Here is an 18473-nt window from a genome sequence, read left to right as displayed (position 1 = left end):
GTGGGGAGGGATAAAGAAGACTCAGAGGAAACCTGAGCTTAATCAGGCAGCGTATGATATGCCTTAGACTTAGGTAGGTTGTTTTCTGAGGCTCCAAAAAGGAATCGTAGAGTTGGAAGGAACCACGAAGGTCATCTAGTCCAACCCCCTGCAATGCAGGAATCTTTTGCCCAAAGGGGTGGGGCTCGAACCCATAACCCTGAGGTTAAGAGTCTTGTGTCCCAGCTGGTCTGAATCCTGTGTATTAGTGCATAGCACTAATAAATATTGAGGTGCCAAGTAGGCTAGCACACGATCTAAATTCCATTTGGGTATTTGCAGAAGCCTTTCTTGGAGATATATTCAAATTTATTTATTATTTTGAGGCCGGGGTGTTATTTAGATTTGTGATAGCACTGTGAAATCTTATAGGTAATGTAATCCCACTACTAAGGTCTGGACGATCAATCTTCCTGCGAAGTAGCACAGCTGAGTATTAGAGCAAAAAATAATCAATTGCACTTTGAATCCCTCTATTTAGTTTCAATGCTAAAGATCTGCAGGTTGGAATAGGTGGTGATAAACTGGGAAAGTGAGACCAAATATGGATGAAGAGGCTTACATTCTGTGGACTTTAGGCTGCTAAAAGTAATTTAAGCATGGCATTTTACAGTTGTTGTTGTTTAAAAAAAATGAACCAGGAAGCTAAGGACTATTGTTGTTGATAATAGTTGAAGGTCAGCATATGAAAATGTGTCATACATATATATATATATATAGAATTATCCTCTTAATCCTCTGCTCAGAAGAATAAAAGTTGGGTTTTGTTTGGTTGGTTTTGCTTTGTGGTGTGATTGTTAAGCAAAGCAAATACGTTTTCCTCAAGCACCTGATTTCATTTGGGCTTTGTAGTCTAGTGAAATAACTGATTGCTCACACAGAGATGATTTTAAACACGTAGCTGTCCAGGAGGCAGAAACGCCCTAAACATGTCCAAATATCATAAATTATGGTCAGCAAATGAATATTTCAGTAAGAACATGGGAGAAGTTGAAACCACAAGGAAAGGAAATGCCATGTTTTAAGTCAGACTTCAGCAGCAGGGAAAGATAAGGTGCCAAGTATGTTGGAAAAGATAGGCACTAAAATGGAAATGCCACAGCAGTGTGTACATGGACTGAGTATAAATGAGAGCAGCTGAGCACTTTGATCATAAAACTAAGCTTACGATCCTGAGCGAAACTGCAGGAATATTTTTAGTTGCATCACTTGAATTTGGGTGGAGAAGACTCCCCCTCAAACTTCCTAAGTGTCCCGTCCCCCCACCTTTGCTTGGAATACTTTTCTTATAGAAACCAGACAATGTAATGATTTCTTAAAAAATAACCCTCTCTAACTATTCTTTCCCACCTCCAAATCTCTGTATTATCTTGCTCTGAAGAAACTGCCTTACAAATAGGCACTTTAAAAACAATCAATCTTGGAGAATCAAGTAAGGCTACAAGAAATGCCTTTCAAATTAATTTTTGTTTGAGGAGAGTGGGAAGGGATTTTACTGAAGGAACAGTCATATTTAGGTGGCCTGCTTTTTAAGTTTCTTAAGCCTCCCTGCTTGCAATTTAAGGGGCTATTCACTTCTAGAGACAAATGATAAAAAAAATTGTTTTTGTTTAAATAACCCCAGTGAATATCTGTGAACATTTCGTTCCTTTTAAGCAAGCTAATGCTTAGGACCACATGATGAAAATGTCCATGTACATGTCTGTTAACTTCAGATATGTCACTTTTTTGTGGGCATTTTCTGGCTGTTTAGATTTACTTTGCTATTCATAAGAAATCTATATTTTAATGTGGCAGCACCTACACTTTGGAACTCATTGCTTCTTGATATCAGGCAGGCAGGCTCCTTCACTGTACTTTTTGGTGACTGCCAAAAACATGTTTGTTTAGACAAGCCTACTCAGATATGTGGAATGTTGATTTGGATTTGTTTTTAGTTTATTGCTGATTTGTTTTTGAGATATTTTAAATAGCTGTTTTTACTGATACTGTTATTCTTTTACTGATATATTTTATTGTTTTGGTAAACCAGTTTCAGGTTTGTTTTTACAATCAAGCTGTATATAAATTTTATGGAATAGAATAAATAAATAACTAGATAGATAGAAATGTTTTGGCCTTTTAGTAGAACCAGTACAGCGTAATGGCTAGAGTGCTGGTCAGCCAAATTCAAATTCCTTCTCATTCATACGATTCCCTGGGTATCCTTGGCTGAATTTCTCACAGCCTAACCTATGTCACATGAACCTAGTGTGAAAGAGAGAGGATAATTACCACATGGAGGAAGGAACATGCAGGGCCACATTAACACTTGTAGACGTCATAAGCACTTAAAAGATTTTGGTGCCACACACACACACACACACACACACACACACACACACACTATTAAACCATAAAATATTTTTTTATTTTGCAAAACCGATAGTAAGATGGAAAATAATGTTTATTTTTGTATCCTTCCACTTTATTTATACTTAAAAAAAAATTCTCCTACTTTTTCTAATTGCAAAGTCTTTGATCACATCCTCAAAACTAATCTTACGCAACACATCTACTTCTATACTTAGTAGAGATAAGGTAACCAGCCTGCCTTGTTGCATAATTGTTCTGTTGGGATTTTTAACATACTTCAAGTGAGAAAATGAACACTCAGTGCAGCAATTTGTGACCATTAATGTTAAAAATCTGGCAATGGAAAATTTCTGTGGTGCTCCTGTTCCCTTGATGCCCTAAGCACTTGCTTATTTTGCTTCATGGTTAATCCAGCCCTGGGAATGTGTGGACTTCATTCGGTATTTTTTTCACAGTACAGAATCTGTGGGCAGAGCTTATGTTTGTGCAAGTTGTACATAAACAGGCTATGTGCAGAAGAGTCAATCCATGTATTGCGATTGTTGGTGGGGTTAGCAGGCACAGTGCTATCCACTGCCCATGTGCTTTGATTTTCCCAGAATGGCTGCTTACCCAGCCCTGTGGTGCACTGCAGCTGCAGCCCGTTGCGACTGTTCCTGATCCCCCGGAAACAATGCTGGACAGGGTGGCCATGGAAGAGGGTAGGGTTTCCCACCAGTCTCAATTTTGAGTTCTGGCCAATCAGGCCAGTCCATGGGGGTGGGACTTGGGAGCGGAGAAGAGTGGAGCAGGCTTCGCTCCAGTCTGCCCCCAGAATTATTGCCTGTACAGACCTAAAATTGTCACAAAGTGGTGGTTGGGATACACCATGCACACAGCCCTAAGTTACTTGAAAGAAGGATGAGATAAAAATGTAATAAAATGAATAATTCTGCTCCCTTTTACCCTCCCCCCTCAAAAACTGTACACAATAGTACAGTACATGCAAAGCTATATGTTGCAAGTAGCATTTTGTGGTGACTGTTACCCAAAAGGAATGGAATGAGTTGGCACGTAGCTTTTAAAAGACAGTTGAAATAACTGTGAAATAAATTAGAAGTGACACTTTTGTTATCTCTGTTTGTTGGAGTATGGTGAACCTGAATAGCAAGCTTTGTACCAGGCATTGTTAACAGCAACATTGTCTTTGCCAGAGTGTGCCATACTTAATGGGTTTGCCCTTGTGGTGTTCTTTAGGACATGTGACGTACCATTTGCGTGTGTGTTTGTGTGCATGTGGAAACAACGAGCAGCACTTTGCACATGCCTCTCTGTTTGAAGTTTTGTGTAATAAAGACTTGAATAAAAATTGAACTGAGCTTTTATTGCCATTTCTTTGGGGCCATCTTTTTGAGCCTTGATGTGTCTACTGCTCCCCTGAGAGTAAGGATAGCGCAGGGACTTGCTTTCTTATTAACAAACCGGAATGTATCTGCCATAATTATCATCATGTATCTTTCACATTCACAAATTTGTTGTGATGGAATCAGCTAAAATATTAATACTGTGGTGGGAATAGTGTGTGTGTATCTCATCTCATAAATATGCAGCATCCATGTGCATGGGTAATGTGTCCAGAAACCTAACTTACCATAATGCCTTTTCCAGTCTAAAATATAAGCCTAGGTATTACTGAGCGAAAGCAAATGCAGTTGATTTACTTCAGGTTGGTTCTGTGGGAGTGTATGGTTGTGTAATGTGTGTCATTCTTTCGTAGTGGAGAGTCAGGAGAAAACAAGTTTATTATTTTATTTCCATTTGTTTTTCTTCATCGATCTAAATGCTTCTTACCAGGAGCTCAGGGTCCCATTTATTAAGCTATCCCATGTATCCTTAAGTTGTGATGATACTTGAGGCTCATCCAGACTTCCCTTTGTGTTGCATTTCTAGGCACATTTGTGCTTTAAAACTGCATGTTTGAGCAGTGGTGGTTTTTTTTGGAGGGGTGGTGGTGGTCCTGGCACTCTTCTTGGGAATATCAGTGTTTTACAGCTAAATCAGAGCAAGCAGCAATTAGGTTTTCCAAGGATTGCCATTTGTTCTCATTTAGCGGTAAAACGTGGGTTTTCCTGGGTATGATGGCCTTTAGCTTACAGGTATTTATGAAACATGCAACAAAATGATCAAGTATTTTATATTTCTTTCTTTCAGGTGGCTGCCTTGAAGTATATTCCTTCTGTTCTCCAAGATGTAGAAACAGTGTTTGATGTCAGGTTACTTAGGTGAGCTAACATTCAGAATTCAGTGTCATCTAGGTGACACTATACCTTTGGCAGGACTATGCTGGTATTGGGTTAGTTAGGTAAGTAAATTCACACTTGATGCATTGCTGCTGCAAACTGTTATTCTGGAACTGAAGTCATATCTGATTTCAGAAACAGCCTAAGTTGACATAAGCCATGTGTCTAAAAAGCATAGGCTTCTTAGTACCAGATATAGAATAAGCAGGAAAATAACAGTTGCTCTGTTGTGACAGTTGAAAGATCTATGGCAAACACTAGCTAGTTTAACTGTTTGGAAGACCTCCATATGTTTCATCAGATTCTTTTTTTAAAATATACCATATTAATCTAATCTAATCATTTCATTTTTCTATCTTTTGCAGCCAGCTCTTATATGAATTTTATACTTGCATTCCACCAAAATCTCTACAGAATCATAAAGTGCGCTCCATGAAGAATATAGTATGCAGCAATCTCTTCAAAAAACAAGGTAAATTCAGAATGACTTGGGAATAATGATTAAAAAAACAACAGCCCTGCTATCCCATGTTGGTTTAGGTCTCTCTCCAGATATCTTAGGCACATGCTCTTTCTCCTGCACTGCTTTGGCCCCTCTGCACTTTCGTTTGGACATTTTCACCCTCATCCCTTACGTATGATTTACCATGAACTGAGATGCTTCTGAGCTCCTGTAGACTCTACCTCAAGATCAGGTTAAAAGCTGCTGTGCCATTTTGAGTTTAAGCACCAACAATCTGGTTCCATTCTGGTTCAGGTGGAGCCCATCCCTTTCATACAGGCCTGGCTTGTTCCATCACGTTGCCTTAACATATTCAAACTTCTCCTTCTGACACAACTGTCTCATCTGCCAATTAAGACTCTCCAGCTGTGCTTGTCTAGCTGGCTCTGCCTTTTCATCAGGTAGCATTTCAGAGAAAGCTACATTGAAGGTCTTGGTTTTCAACCTCCTACCTAGCAACCTTAATTTTGCTTCCAGGACTGCATGACTGCATTCCACCACATCAGTGGTACCACATGTAACAAGATGTAACAAGACCACTGATTTCTTCCCTTCTACCAGGGAATATCCAGACGTTGCATGACATCTGCAGACAGGCTGCATATCCATCACAAACTTAATGATTGAATTGTTCACTGAGCCATTTCAATATGCTCTGCTATTTAAAAACAAAGGGCTTACTGATTCTTTAATTGTTGTATCCTTGAAAGCATTTGAGAAATGCTAGTGATATGCTATGGCATCAATTATTTGGTGGCTAACAGTTTGCATTAGGTGTTTGAGAGATTTTTTGAATTCCAGATGTTTCTGTGCCTTTTGGGTGTTTGCAAAAAATGCTGCAGAGTATGCCTCAAAAGCACTTTATCATCTCCTTCTTCCTCAGTTCTGCTGATGCTTATAAGTTAATTATCGTAACAGTGTCTTAAGCACCCATTTGCAGGATAAGGCATGCATTACAAGATATAGGAGCAACAATGCCTAATGATTTGTGCTGGTGCAAAACACACCTCAGCAAAACGTACCCACCACCAGTGTAATTCAGCTGTTGTCCATTCATTTTCACCCCCTCACTTACAGATTAAACTGCCTTTCTTTATTTTTTTATAATAAAGTTTTAATAAAGCTTTTCAACATACAATAAAAAAGAAACAAAACAAGAAATAAGAAAGAGAACAAAGAGAAAACCAAGCAGACACAGAGAGATAATAACAGAAAAGAGAAAGAGATAAGTAAAAGTGACTTCCAACTATCTGTCAGTTGTGCCTGCAAAAGTTCCTTATAATAATCCAGTGTTCAGTCCAGAGTAATGTCCAGTTATTCCTCCCTCCGCTAGCTGATGTTAAATCCAGGTATCTCAGTTTCATTCCTTTTCCTTCCCATCCATGAAGTTCATAAGTAAGAATCAACCTTAATCTTCCTCCAGTCAAACACCACAACTTTACCTCCTGATTTAAAAAGACATGCGGTGCTTATTCTTTATTCCTCACGAGTTTCTTTGCTGTGTTTATATAAAAAGACAATATCCATAACAAATTATGTAGACATTAATTCACAGCCCAAACAATAGTATTGCAGGAGGCACAGCAACTTTTTCTTCTGAGATGATTCCAAGTTGTACACAGAGTCCTCTTTCCATTAATTCCATCTCCTCCTCCAACATCATAGCTCCAGCACAACATTGTTCCGTTGCTTCCAGCACCGATACTACTGCAGGAGGCTTAGTCACTTTTTCTTCCCAGATCATTTCAGATTGTACTTCCAGCATCAACACTAAACTATCCTTTAGGGCTGGCAAATCATCCTTGGTATTTCCCCCCAGGAGCTGTGACTCTTCAGGAATCTGTGTGAAACCTTCCTTATTTTCTAATATGATATTATGTTCTGAAACACTTTGTATCAGAGTAAAAGATAATACACAGTGCATCTGCTTAAATGAGTTTCAAGTGCTTTATGGCATCTTCAAGTTTTTGTGACTTAAGCTTTCGTGCACCAAAGCCCAGTGTGCCATTCCACGAAAGCTTACGCCACAATCAGTTTGTGGGTCTTTAAGGTGCCACAAGACTGTTCGTTCTAATGCTGCAGGAGACTTTACATTCACTGGAATCACTAATGTTACTTCAAAAGGGAGTATAAAATAGTATGGTTACATGCCTCCTCTAACTAGGGAGCTCCTTACTATGAAGCAGACCATTCAATAAACACAGCATGCTAGTAGTAAAAGCAGCACCACCTTGAAAATGTGCAAGTTATTTGTTTTCTGGAAAAGCAAAGAAACCAACTTACTAGCTTTTCCTTTCATGAGATTTTTGTTCGCATTGTAATTTGGATTGCCCTATCTTGAAGAGCGATAAAGAGGACAGCCTGAGCCACTGCTAGCCTGAGCTGGCGAAAGAGACGTGCTGGTGCGTGGGGCCGCTGTGCCTGTGCACCTCTTTTCCTGGCTCAGGCTGGCAGCAGCCATGATGTGCAGAGTGCCTAGAAGTCTCTATAAACATACCACAGACCTTCAGATCTTCACAAATGGACACTGTGAAAACTCTTTTTACTTTCCTTGGAGACTTAACTTCTCTAATAGCTTAATATGAGGTTGCCAGTTGGTCAGTACTCATCCATATGGATCCATTCTATTATCCCAAATTTATTTGGGAACTGTTGGTGAGAAACTTTGGCAAAAGCTTTTTGGAGGTCCAAGTGTATGATGTTAACCAAACTAACCCCAATCCACATAAGGTAATTTTTCTTCAGGGTGAGGCAGAATTCCCTTTGCAGAAGCTATGTTTTCTCACAAAGGCTTATTCTTCTACATGCATAACAAATCTAGCTTTAATTGTGTTTTCCACATCCTGCTGGAATAGCTCAGTCAGCAGGGTTGTGGGTCTAAGTCCCACGCTGGGCAAAAGATTTCTTTTTTTCTGGTGGGCTGGACTAGATGACCCTCATTGTCCCTTCCAACAATTATATGATTCTTTGAAATAACACAGGACAGTTGTTAAACCAAGTGACCTGCAATTTTCTAGCTCTCCCTTGAGAGCTCTCTCTTTAAATAAATTTTAGAGGAAGGAAATATTGGTAGCTTTCCCCCTGACTCTTCGATATCTGGAAGGCAGAAGTCCTTGCCAAAAGGAAATCCCTTGTCTAGTAGCAATAGAGAAGTGTTATTCAGAGTGTTTCTAACTCTGGTTGAGAAGTTATTTGCAAAACTGTCAGGTCCCTTTCTTCATTGTTGGTAAGAAAGGCAATCCATTTTTAATTGTGCCTAGAGGCTTTCACAATGGGCTCAAGAGCTTCTACAAAATTTAATGAGAGTAAATAAATGAACAAACTCCTTTCAGATTGTCAGACTCTGTTTCCCACTTCAAACAACACATCCACAGAAGTCAAAATAAATAGGTTAAAACAATATTTTGCTGCCTTTGTACGTAAGAGAAAGCTAATTACTTCAGAGAAATGTTAGGTGAGAATAACATTGTAGTTTGAGATTAATTTTGATTTTGTCTAAATATGATTAAGATGAGGACAGGTGCCTTTTTCTCTCCCCTGTATTTGGTCTTCATAGCTAAAAAGCAACACAATTGCAAAGCACAGGTGCCCACAGTGAAGTCTTTTAGGAATTTCAGTCACTAAGAGCATTGGAAGTTTTTTCATTTGGATAATAATGCTTTACACTTAAGAACTGCAGAATAAAATAACTAAAATTAATGTATTTTGATCTTTTGGAAGTCAGGTCCCAAATTCTGCAGGATAGCCTTCTTTATCTTAATGGATAGTTTGTACCAAATGACTGTGCAACTCCTTGAGAGATTTGCCAAGTGAACCTCGTTTTAGAAGACCACGGGGCTTTCCCATATGCCAAATATTTTATGAAGCTCATCATTTCTGCATCTTAAAATTGTAGTTGGGGAACTATTAAAAAATAAGCAAGTGTTGTTAATTTTAACATTTATAATTCAAGTCATGAGACGAAGCAATATCAGAACCAGCACACATTGCCCCAAAAATGGCTCAAAAGGAAGGTGACCTGGTAGGTGCAAAAAAAGAACCAAAGATTCCAATTGCATTCAGCAATTACCGGTATGTTTTATTTCTATAAAATGCTTGGCCTTCACTGACGTGTTGTAGAATAATCAGCCTGCATCTAACACAGGTCTGGATAAATGTGAGTTTTTATAAGAGCAACAGCTTAGGGTGAAGGATGTGTAGCCTTTTCCTCACATTTCGCCTTTCCCTTCCATTCCGCTTTCTTCATTTAAATCTCACCGCATTTTAAAGCTTCGGAAAGGCTAAGCAGCACTTCCATTGATAAAACTATAAAGATTGCCTTCTGTACTACTTTCACTTAGGGCCACACTAGATTTGCTGTCTTGGCATTTAAAATATAAATAGCATCGACTGAGGGTGAGGGCTGATAATTATCCGGATCACAGCAAGCAGGAAGGTAGAAATTAACCCCTTCTACCTCTGCATTTTTTTAAAAAATGTTTTTTTATTGAAAGATTTTCATGGATAACCAAGATATATATAGTGTCTCTGTTTTCAGTTCATAGAGTCTTTTCTACAGATCAGTTACATTTGGCCTGAGATACCATTCTACTTTCAGTTTGTTGGTTAGCTTTTCTAGTATGGCTGTTTCCCATACAGTTTGGTACCAGAGGTCCATGTTCACTTCTGACAGGTCCCTCCAGGATCTAGTTATGATACTCCTAGGTGCTGAGAGTAAAGGTAAAGGTACCCCTGCCCGTACAGGCCAGTCTTGACAGACTCTAGGGTTGTGCGCTCATCTCACTCTAGAGGCCGGGAGCCAGCGCTGTCCGCAGACACTTCCGGGTCACGTGGCCAGCGTGACAAGCTGCATCTGGCGAGCCAGCGCAGCACACGGAACGCCATTTACCTTCCCGCTAGTAAGCGGTCCCTATTTATCTACTTGCACCCGGGGGTGCTTTCGAACTGCTAGGTTGGCAGGCGCTGGGACCGAGCGACGGGAGCGCACCCCACTGCGGGGATTCGAACCGCCGACCTTTCGATCGGCAAGTCCTAGGCGCTGAGGCTTTTACCCACAGCGCCACCCGGATCCCTCTCCTTTGAAGCTAGTAATCACATTGGGAGAAAATCCCCCATTGGCACAAATGGGGAATTTCCTATCAATTCAAATTCTGGTTGCAGAAAAGGGATTTTCCTCAGGACTACATCTGCAAATGAAAGAGTCAGCTTCACTTTCTCTGCTTTACAACAATCCTGATCATTATCACCTCCTCCAATGATGCCACCTCAGTTTTATAAAACCTGTGAAGTAAATTCAAAGTTGCATTTAACATCACAGTGTAGTTTAACTCTTATAGAAACAGTCTTTTTCTTTGATAAGCCCCTCCATTTTCCTTTAAATACCTTTAAAACACTTCCTTTTAAAAACAATAAAATGGAACAAAAATTTACCTCATACACCAGTGATTAAAGATAACATTTTTTTAAATGGACCTATGATGTCACATATATTGTCAAAATGAGAGTCAGGAAATCATAGCTTCCATTTAGAAATCTATGCAAATACAACTGCGAGAGTTTTATTAGTCAGCACTACTCACACATACAAAGGGAAGCTCGTGAAATTGCATTTTCTATGACTGAAATCTGCTGTACTAAGCAGGGGCATGGAAATCTTATATCAAAGCAGCAAATATTCTTGTGATTTGAATGTTTGCCAAACTTCTTATAAATAGGTTGGTTTTTTAATCATAATATTTCAAGTAGAAAAGCTGAAGCAGAAGATAGCAATCTGATACTGGACACCTGGAGACAATAAATTTTAGCAACTTGACCTCTGCTGTAAAACTACCTCTACCTCTGCTGTTGTAGGCACTGTGTTGCTGAATATCAAATGCTGGGAATCACAAGTGGGGAATGTACTGTCCCACTCAGATTCAGGCTTCCCACTGTGAGAACAGGATGCTGGACTAGTTGTGCGACTTGCTCGGTCCAGCAGGATTCTTACGTTCTTAGGTTTGTTTCTGCCCAAGGACTAATATGAAATAATTCCCATGTTGGAATGTTTTCTTGTAGCCTGTCTATTACATTTGTATCCTGACCCTCATTCCAGGAACTCGCAGCATGCATGGGAAGTTATCTCACTTTATCTCAGCACATTGTTCTGTGATTTCTTCTACCTTGAAAATAGGTGTGGGGGTTGAACATATATTCAACATATATTCTTAACATGTTGAGTTGTACTAAATAGCAGCATAGCAATGCTCAACAGAGGAATCACATTACTGATATGCAACTTTCAAACAGAACATCAACCAGATCAGTACCCAAAGTCCTCCTTTGGCTTAGCCAATTATAGGTTAAAGTTCTGGATATAAATATATTTAAGTGAAAACGAGAGCTTCAGATTTTCAAATTATCCAACTCCCTGCAAAGCAAGTAAGGGAGCCTGGGGTCATTGTTCAAGATCATCAGTGGAAGGTCTTCTGTTGTTATCCAGGTGAGGGTTACTCACCAAGAAAGAAACAGTAAGGGAACTTTTCATTGGGCATTGGCAAACATGAGCAAGGGTAAGGATTCAACCCTCTCTTCCCACCCACCTCTTCTCTGTTTTATATTACAGTGCTTTACAGTGATTGGGTGGCAGCCCAATTTCAATACATGCATTTGCTGCCTTCGTGATTAGTTTGGTCTCCAGTTTTTGTATTATAGGAAAATATGATGTAAGCAAAGAGCTGAATCATATGGTTGTATAACATCTAGCCTAGGGCTCCTGTGTGTTTAATCCAAGTACATCAGTTTTTAAATCAGAATGTAAAATATGCAGTTAAGGGCAAGTATTTTTGGTGTCTTTAAAGATAATAATTTCAAACGAGTTCAATTGCTCAGTGAATAATTATGCTAAAACGTGTTACTTATTGGTATTTTCCATAACTAATGTTTACAGATGTGACAATTAAGTCAGTCATAAACTACAAGAACTAACAAAACCTCTGCCAGTAAACATTTCTGTACTGTGGAGGAAGCTTTTCTGTTTTAAAATCTGCCACTCGAGATACAGCAAGAATACAAATGTACAAAAGATTTGTTGTGAAAACGGTACCCCTTACAAAAGGCAAGTCTATAAATTTCTTCATCTTAAAATTAATTTTACAGAATTGTACAAATATTTATACTTTCAAAAATAGGAAATCACAATGAATTCATCATTAGCAGCACATGGCAACTTGGGATGTATACGCCGCAATAGCCTTAGATGCTGTTTGCTTATCAAAATTACTCCATCGAGAAACCTCTTGGGCTGCATAATTTTGTTTTGGCCTAGAAAAATGTTCCCAGCTCAAACTGCAGCTAAGCAGTAGTTGTCGCTGCTTCTTTCTTAGGGTCAAAACAGATGCTATGAGGGAGATTTTTGAGTTGATCTCTCCAAGTTTTAAATTTCATTTCGAAGTAGTTCAGGTGGCTGTAGTGATGGGGATGGCAGTGGCATCATGCAAACTTAAAAGCTTGCTTTCAATCTATCCCTGGCAGTTCAATTCTGGGGGAAATATATTATGCGCTCCCTACTGTTTCAACTGGTGAGGAGTTTGTCAGATAACCAGCCTCATATAACCAACATGCTTAACTCTAATTAATGCATGAAGTGGTTAAGACCATAAAGCTGTCCTGCCAGGCTCATCTCACCTTGTGAGGGTCTGTCAAACCTCCCCCTCCTCAACAGCTCTGCCGCCCAGTCTACCTGAGAAACTCATCATGCAAAGGGGTCTCAGCTGGTTACTCCAAGCTCAGGCCGCATGGCTGTCACAATCCACACTTGAGTTCCTATACCAAAATTTTAGGAACTTCCACCACTGTAACTTAGCCATGTTATACTGTCTGTGCATCTTTTTCTAAATGCTGTATGGAAAAGCACATGAATCTGCCTTTGGAGAGCTTGTAAATAATAAACCATTTTTGCTTACTAAACATGTGGTCTTGTTCTATGCTAGAGGAGGAAGGGACTATTTTGGAACCCACAAGGGCATATTTTAAAGGTCTAACAGCCTATTTTTCTACACTTTGCTGCATATTTTCTTATCTTAAATCTCTGCTGGGGTTCTCTCACCAAAAAAGTACCTGCCCCAAACCTGGCTCTTGGCATCCAGCAAATTCTCCTTGTATACCTATTTTTATCCTTGCCACCAGCAGTTTCAGGGGCACAGCAAAATTGGTTTACTTTGGGAGGTCCTTTGTGTACTGTGACTGCTCTTCATAGAAGCATGCTTCCTAACTTAAATCCTAAATAACTGATATTGAGGCTGTACAATATATAGCATAGATGAGAATTTTTGCATATCTTATTATGCAAGCAATAATATACAGTATTCAAAACAGTTAACCACCAGTATAGGTGAAAACAATACTGGTTATCGTGTGTGTGTGTGTGTGTGTGTGTGTGTGTGTGTAGGGGAGGGGATGAATTAAGATTCAATTATATCTGCTATTGTTAAAGAAATCTGAAGTGGAATGAATATAAATAGCTATATAAATTTCTATTATCTCTAATAAAATGCCTGCATAGCTAAATTAAAGGCTAGAACGATCATGATTACATTATTTTAATAATAAAGATTAACATGGTAAGTTGGCTATTAGTTAATTCATGAACATTATTAATGGAAAATGTGTATTAATTGGGTCTACAGTGCTGCATAAATAACAGGCAACCCATCTTGCATAGTTAGCATATTTTCTCCTACTTTATGACATTTACCACATAGCCCAATTTTCTCTTAGGCAGAACAGTCAAAGTTATTATTATATATTAAAAACAGTGACAAGTACAAATTATTTTTTTCTATTATATGTGTGGGTACTGCTTTGTTTTACTGTTAAAGGAAACTTTTAATGCTAGTATGAAAATGGATGCTTGAAACTATTTGTGTATAGAATGTGTTAGGAGAGAAAAAAATCAGTTCAACTATTACGGTTCCTGCTATTGTTTTCCACTCAGAAAGAGTGAGGAAAAAATGCTGTCTTGGTAGAATTGATTGGAGTCAAATGTAATACAGTGGTACCTCGGGGTACAAACGCTTCAGGTTACAGACTGCACTAACCCGCAAGTAGTACCTCGGATTAAGAACTTTACCTCAGGATGAGAACAGAAATCCTGTCGTGGCAGCGGGAGGCCCTATTAGCTAAAGTGGTACCTCAGGTTAAGAACAGTTTCAGGTTAAGAATGGACCTCCGCAATGAATTAAGTTTTTAACCAGAGGTACCACTTGTAGAAGTATCAGAATGCGCTCATGGTTTCAGGACAGTATATACCATGGGAAAGACCTATTTGATGCCCCGCCTAAATGGTTGCCTCATTCAGACCATGTGAATGAAGCAACGTGGGATCCATGCATGGAAAAACAGCTCCCAGCTATGGGTGCATCTCAAGAGGACCTAATTGTCAGGTCTTCCTGACTCATTGTATTGTCTATGCAGTTGCCCATCATCTTGGAGTGTAGGTATTATAAATACCCCGTATGCATTAATTTGTACCTCCTGTTTCAGTCTTTGCCTTCACTCAGCTTTTTAAGTTCAATAATAATGCAAGCTTTTAATACCCTGTTTGTGTAATTGCACCCAATTCGTCTTATCTTACCTCCCTTGAATAAAGAGTTACAAGCTTTAAAAGATAAGAGCTGAGGACTTGGGCAGCTGCCAAAAAACTTCTATTTATTGGGTCACAGAACAAGTGCACCTTACCCCTGCCATAAATATATTCTTCCCCAGAGATGTTCTGACTAAGCACTGTAAATGTTATTTTCATATATTTTGCAGCCACAAGAGTGTAACTTCATAATAAATTCTGAAAAGATGTATTTTTTAAATATATATATATATATTCCATAGATATATCAATTCACCCAAACAAGCTGAAGTTATACACTAGGGATGTCAAGCTAAAGTATATTTAAAATTAAAATTTGCACAAAAAGTAAGGCTTCAGGTTATGTACTAAATTGTGCTTGCTAAGTATACCTCAATTATTAATGACAGTGGCTGGGATTTACAACGAATAGAAAGGATTGCTTTTAAGAAGCTTAAAAACAGCCACCACTCCATCTGGGCCAGGGATTACCATTACCCAAACTTTATCAGCTCTTCCACATTTGATCCAAATAAATGGCAAGATCCCTCCTCCCAAATTCTGCCAAATCCCCTTCTGTTGTACCTCCATGCACCGCTGCCCCAATATTCCATTTTGGAAGTACCCCTCAACCCCCAAAAACAGATTTTGAGGGGCTGCGGGGGCAGGGGGATTGCAGACATTCAGTCTGACTTCTCCCTCCCTCAGTAATGTATGCTGGGGAAAACTGGATGTTATTACAGCTAATAGTACAAAGCAATTTCAAACAGTAAGCAAGAGAGTAAATAAATATTTTCATAGGGAAAGAGCATGGTTTTGTGTAAATAGGTGTGCATCAACCACAAGATTCACTTTGGACTTCAGTTTGGTGCTTCATAACAACCTGATTTGGTCAGACATAGGCAGTCTAATTCTTCTTCCCCAATCACTGTAGACACAGCTATAATCCCCTGCTTTTTATAGAAATGGATGAAATTTGCAGGCATCACAATCATTCCAAAATGAGTAAAGCCTTCTGTATATCTCTAAAATATGGTCTCTCCCATACAAAGTACTTGTTAATTTGGGGCAAAATATCTCTAAAATATGGTCTCTCCCATACAAAGTACTTGTTAATTTGGGGCAAAATTTGATTAATGTGAAGGCATTGTTACTCCTTCTGAGTGCATAAGTTCTCTCAAATTTCAGAAGTGTAGTTGCAGGTTTTCCCGCAAAGGCAGCAATTAGTTTTAGGATCTGCTCCATTCCTCTTCCTTCCCTATTGAGAATTTTCAAGAAATGACTCTCACTTTATTCCTTCTGGCAGAAGTGAATGTAATCTTAGGCTGGATAAAGGTTTCCAAATTTACACACAAACAGGTATAGGGGATTTTGTGCTAGAAACCGAGAAAATCTGATTTTTATTTTGAAGCAGAATTTGATGAAATTGCTGGGAAAGTAACCCTATTCCTGGCCATGAATCCTTCAAAATGTCTGAAGCAAAGCTGCTGTGATACAAGAGCAGCTGTGGCAGTTTTGGGTGGGAATCACTTAATCTCCTTTAGTGTTTTGTGGACAATTGCTCTGAAAATTGCAAACATAAAAGTGGTGCCACTGGGTAAGAAACCTGTTAAATCACAAACAAATAGGTTCAGCGGGATTGTGCCAGGTACCTTTAAAGTTGGCTTCGGGGTGGAAAGAACCAAATGATTCCCAAGAAAAAATAATTTCCTTTGATACAAACTTGACCTGCCAGTTGCAATGGAGATCTTGACCTGTTTCCACTCCTCACCTTCGCACCTTCCTTGATCTCAGAGGCATAAATTTTGTTCTTGAAAAGCTGCTTCCTTCACCAAAGCACTGGGATTAGAAAATGTGGGTAAAATAATTTTCTCCCTTTTCAGCCAATGCTTGTCTGCATTATTGTCAATGCTTCAGGAGTCCTTCCTTTGACTTGTGATACCTCATAAAGATCCCCTTTCACCTGTGACAATCAACCCCAATACTTCTGAGGCATCTCACCACCTTGGGGCTTGTTGGATTCAGATGCACAACCCTACTAAACAGTACTATGTCAGGTATAACTAGGGATTGTGTCAGAATTGGCCAGTTAATATTCTAACATAAAACCACTTTTAATTGGGGGATTTGCTACTGTGAGAAGCAAGGCATGAATACTAAAAACTTTTGGAAATTTTATTAAGCAGTGAAAAGGTTTTGGAGGAAAGACTTCTCTTTTCTTCCACCACCATCATCCAGCTTTTCACACTATTTTATATTCTTCATATGTCATATTTCTTCTTTACCATAAAATAAGCTGCTGGGGAAAAGGTGTGTTTTCTTTCTGGTGCTGAAGGTGGCATTTTGGGGGGATATTGGGAGTGAAATTTTGGTAGGAAGAGTAGGGTTACAGGTGGCCATTCTTGAGTTTTGATGATGCCTGTTTATGTTTCATGAACAGTTGTATCTCTGGCTTAGATGCTGAGTATCTGCTACATTGTTTCTCTCCTTTCCCCCAAATATCTGAAGTAGTGTGCATATGCACAATTCATGAGTAAGAGGCACTCTTGCTTTTCCAAGGATGTTCTAGGAACAATCTTGAATGTAAATGTTGTGGGCAGAACTTAGCTCAGCTTCATAGATAATGTGTTTGGGTTGTTTTTTTTTTTGGCAAATTGGTCTTCTGCATAGTTTTCCATGCCATTTGGATTTATTTGCTCTGATTTGCTGTCAAACATATGCAAGCTTCACATTTTCAATGTATATTTTGCTGCCTTTCTAGCTCTTGGTCAGCTTTTCACTTTCTCTTTTATTAATGCGACAAGAAAAGTTTAATAATAATAATAATAATAATAATAATAATAATAATAGGAAATTGGCATTGCAGGAAGACATTTATTACCCACAAAGCATACACATGTACTCTATTCAGAATGATTGATTCATTCACCAGCCAGATCTTCATGAAGTGTAGAATGTGGTATTACTCTTTGCTGAACTGCCTTTAGTTACTTAGACATTCATTCTGTAGATCCTAATTGCTTTCTTCATGTTTACATTGGTAAGATGAAAGGGGATAGAAGCCAGAAGGCTCTACATGGGAAGTGACTGGAATTAAGCATAGTTGTGGGAGGGGGAGCTGCATTGTATGCTTTCTGGGAAGAAAAACAGGAAAATTTCTGTGATAACCTTAAGTAGCAAATTATTACTTTCAGAATGTAGAGATATCCTGCTTCCTGTCATTACCAATGAACTGAAGGAATTACTGGATCCAAGGGAAGAGGCACAAAACCAAGAGAAGAAGTATTGTGTTGAATTACTCAACAGCATCCTGGAGGTTCTCAGCTGTCAAGATCCAGTGAGTATTGATGATTAGAATGATTATGTGGCTGATTCCAGGAGGTTGTAAGACGGTGCTGATTAAGTTGTAAAATATTGATGCTGATGACTCTCATTTAAATTCTAAATATAACAGGGCCCTGACAGATTGAAAGAGTTCTCTTAGTTTTCAGTACTACACTGGAAACAGAGTTATAATTTTTCCCTCTTGGTTTTCAGGATCATTTGCCTTGACACATCATCAATCCTGAATCAGCTTTATTTTATTAAAGCCAAAGGAGTCATGCTGTTTTGTACACATTGTATCATTGACACTAGACACATGAACTGTGGAGTTTGGGAATATGTTGCTGGCTCACTCTTTCCTTGATACAGTGGTACC

At 38.9% G+C, this 18473-nt stretch overlaps 1 protein-coding gene across 5 annotated transcripts in view; it reads left to right on the top strand.

Moving 5' to 3' along the window:
- Positions 1 to 18473, top strand: part of DOCK2 (dedicator of cytokinesis 2) — a 241012-nt gene that overhangs the window by 49283 nt on the left and 173256 nt on the right. For all 5 annotated transcript variants that reach the window (XM_083596706.1, XM_083596709.1, XM_083596710.1 and 2 more), the window contains 3 exons: positions 4585 to 4655; positions 5039 to 5145; positions 17968 to 18110. In XM_083596706.1, the coding sequence (XP_083452832.1) occupies positions 4585 to 4655; positions 5039 to 5145; positions 17968 to 18110 (321 nt within the window). The remainder of the gene's footprint in view (positions 1 to 4584; positions 4656 to 5038; positions 5146 to 17967; positions 18111 to 18473) is intronic.

This window comes from Podarcis filfolensis, assembly GCF_964270895.1.
Source record: "Podarcis filfolensis genome assembly, chromosome: 2".
Lineage (NCBI taxonomy): Eukaryota > Metazoa > Chordata > Lepidosauria > Squamata > Lacertidae > Podarcis > Podarcis filfolensis.
Note: the sequence above shows the minus strand (reverse complement) of the source record. Positions and strands in the feature narration are given on the sequence as shown.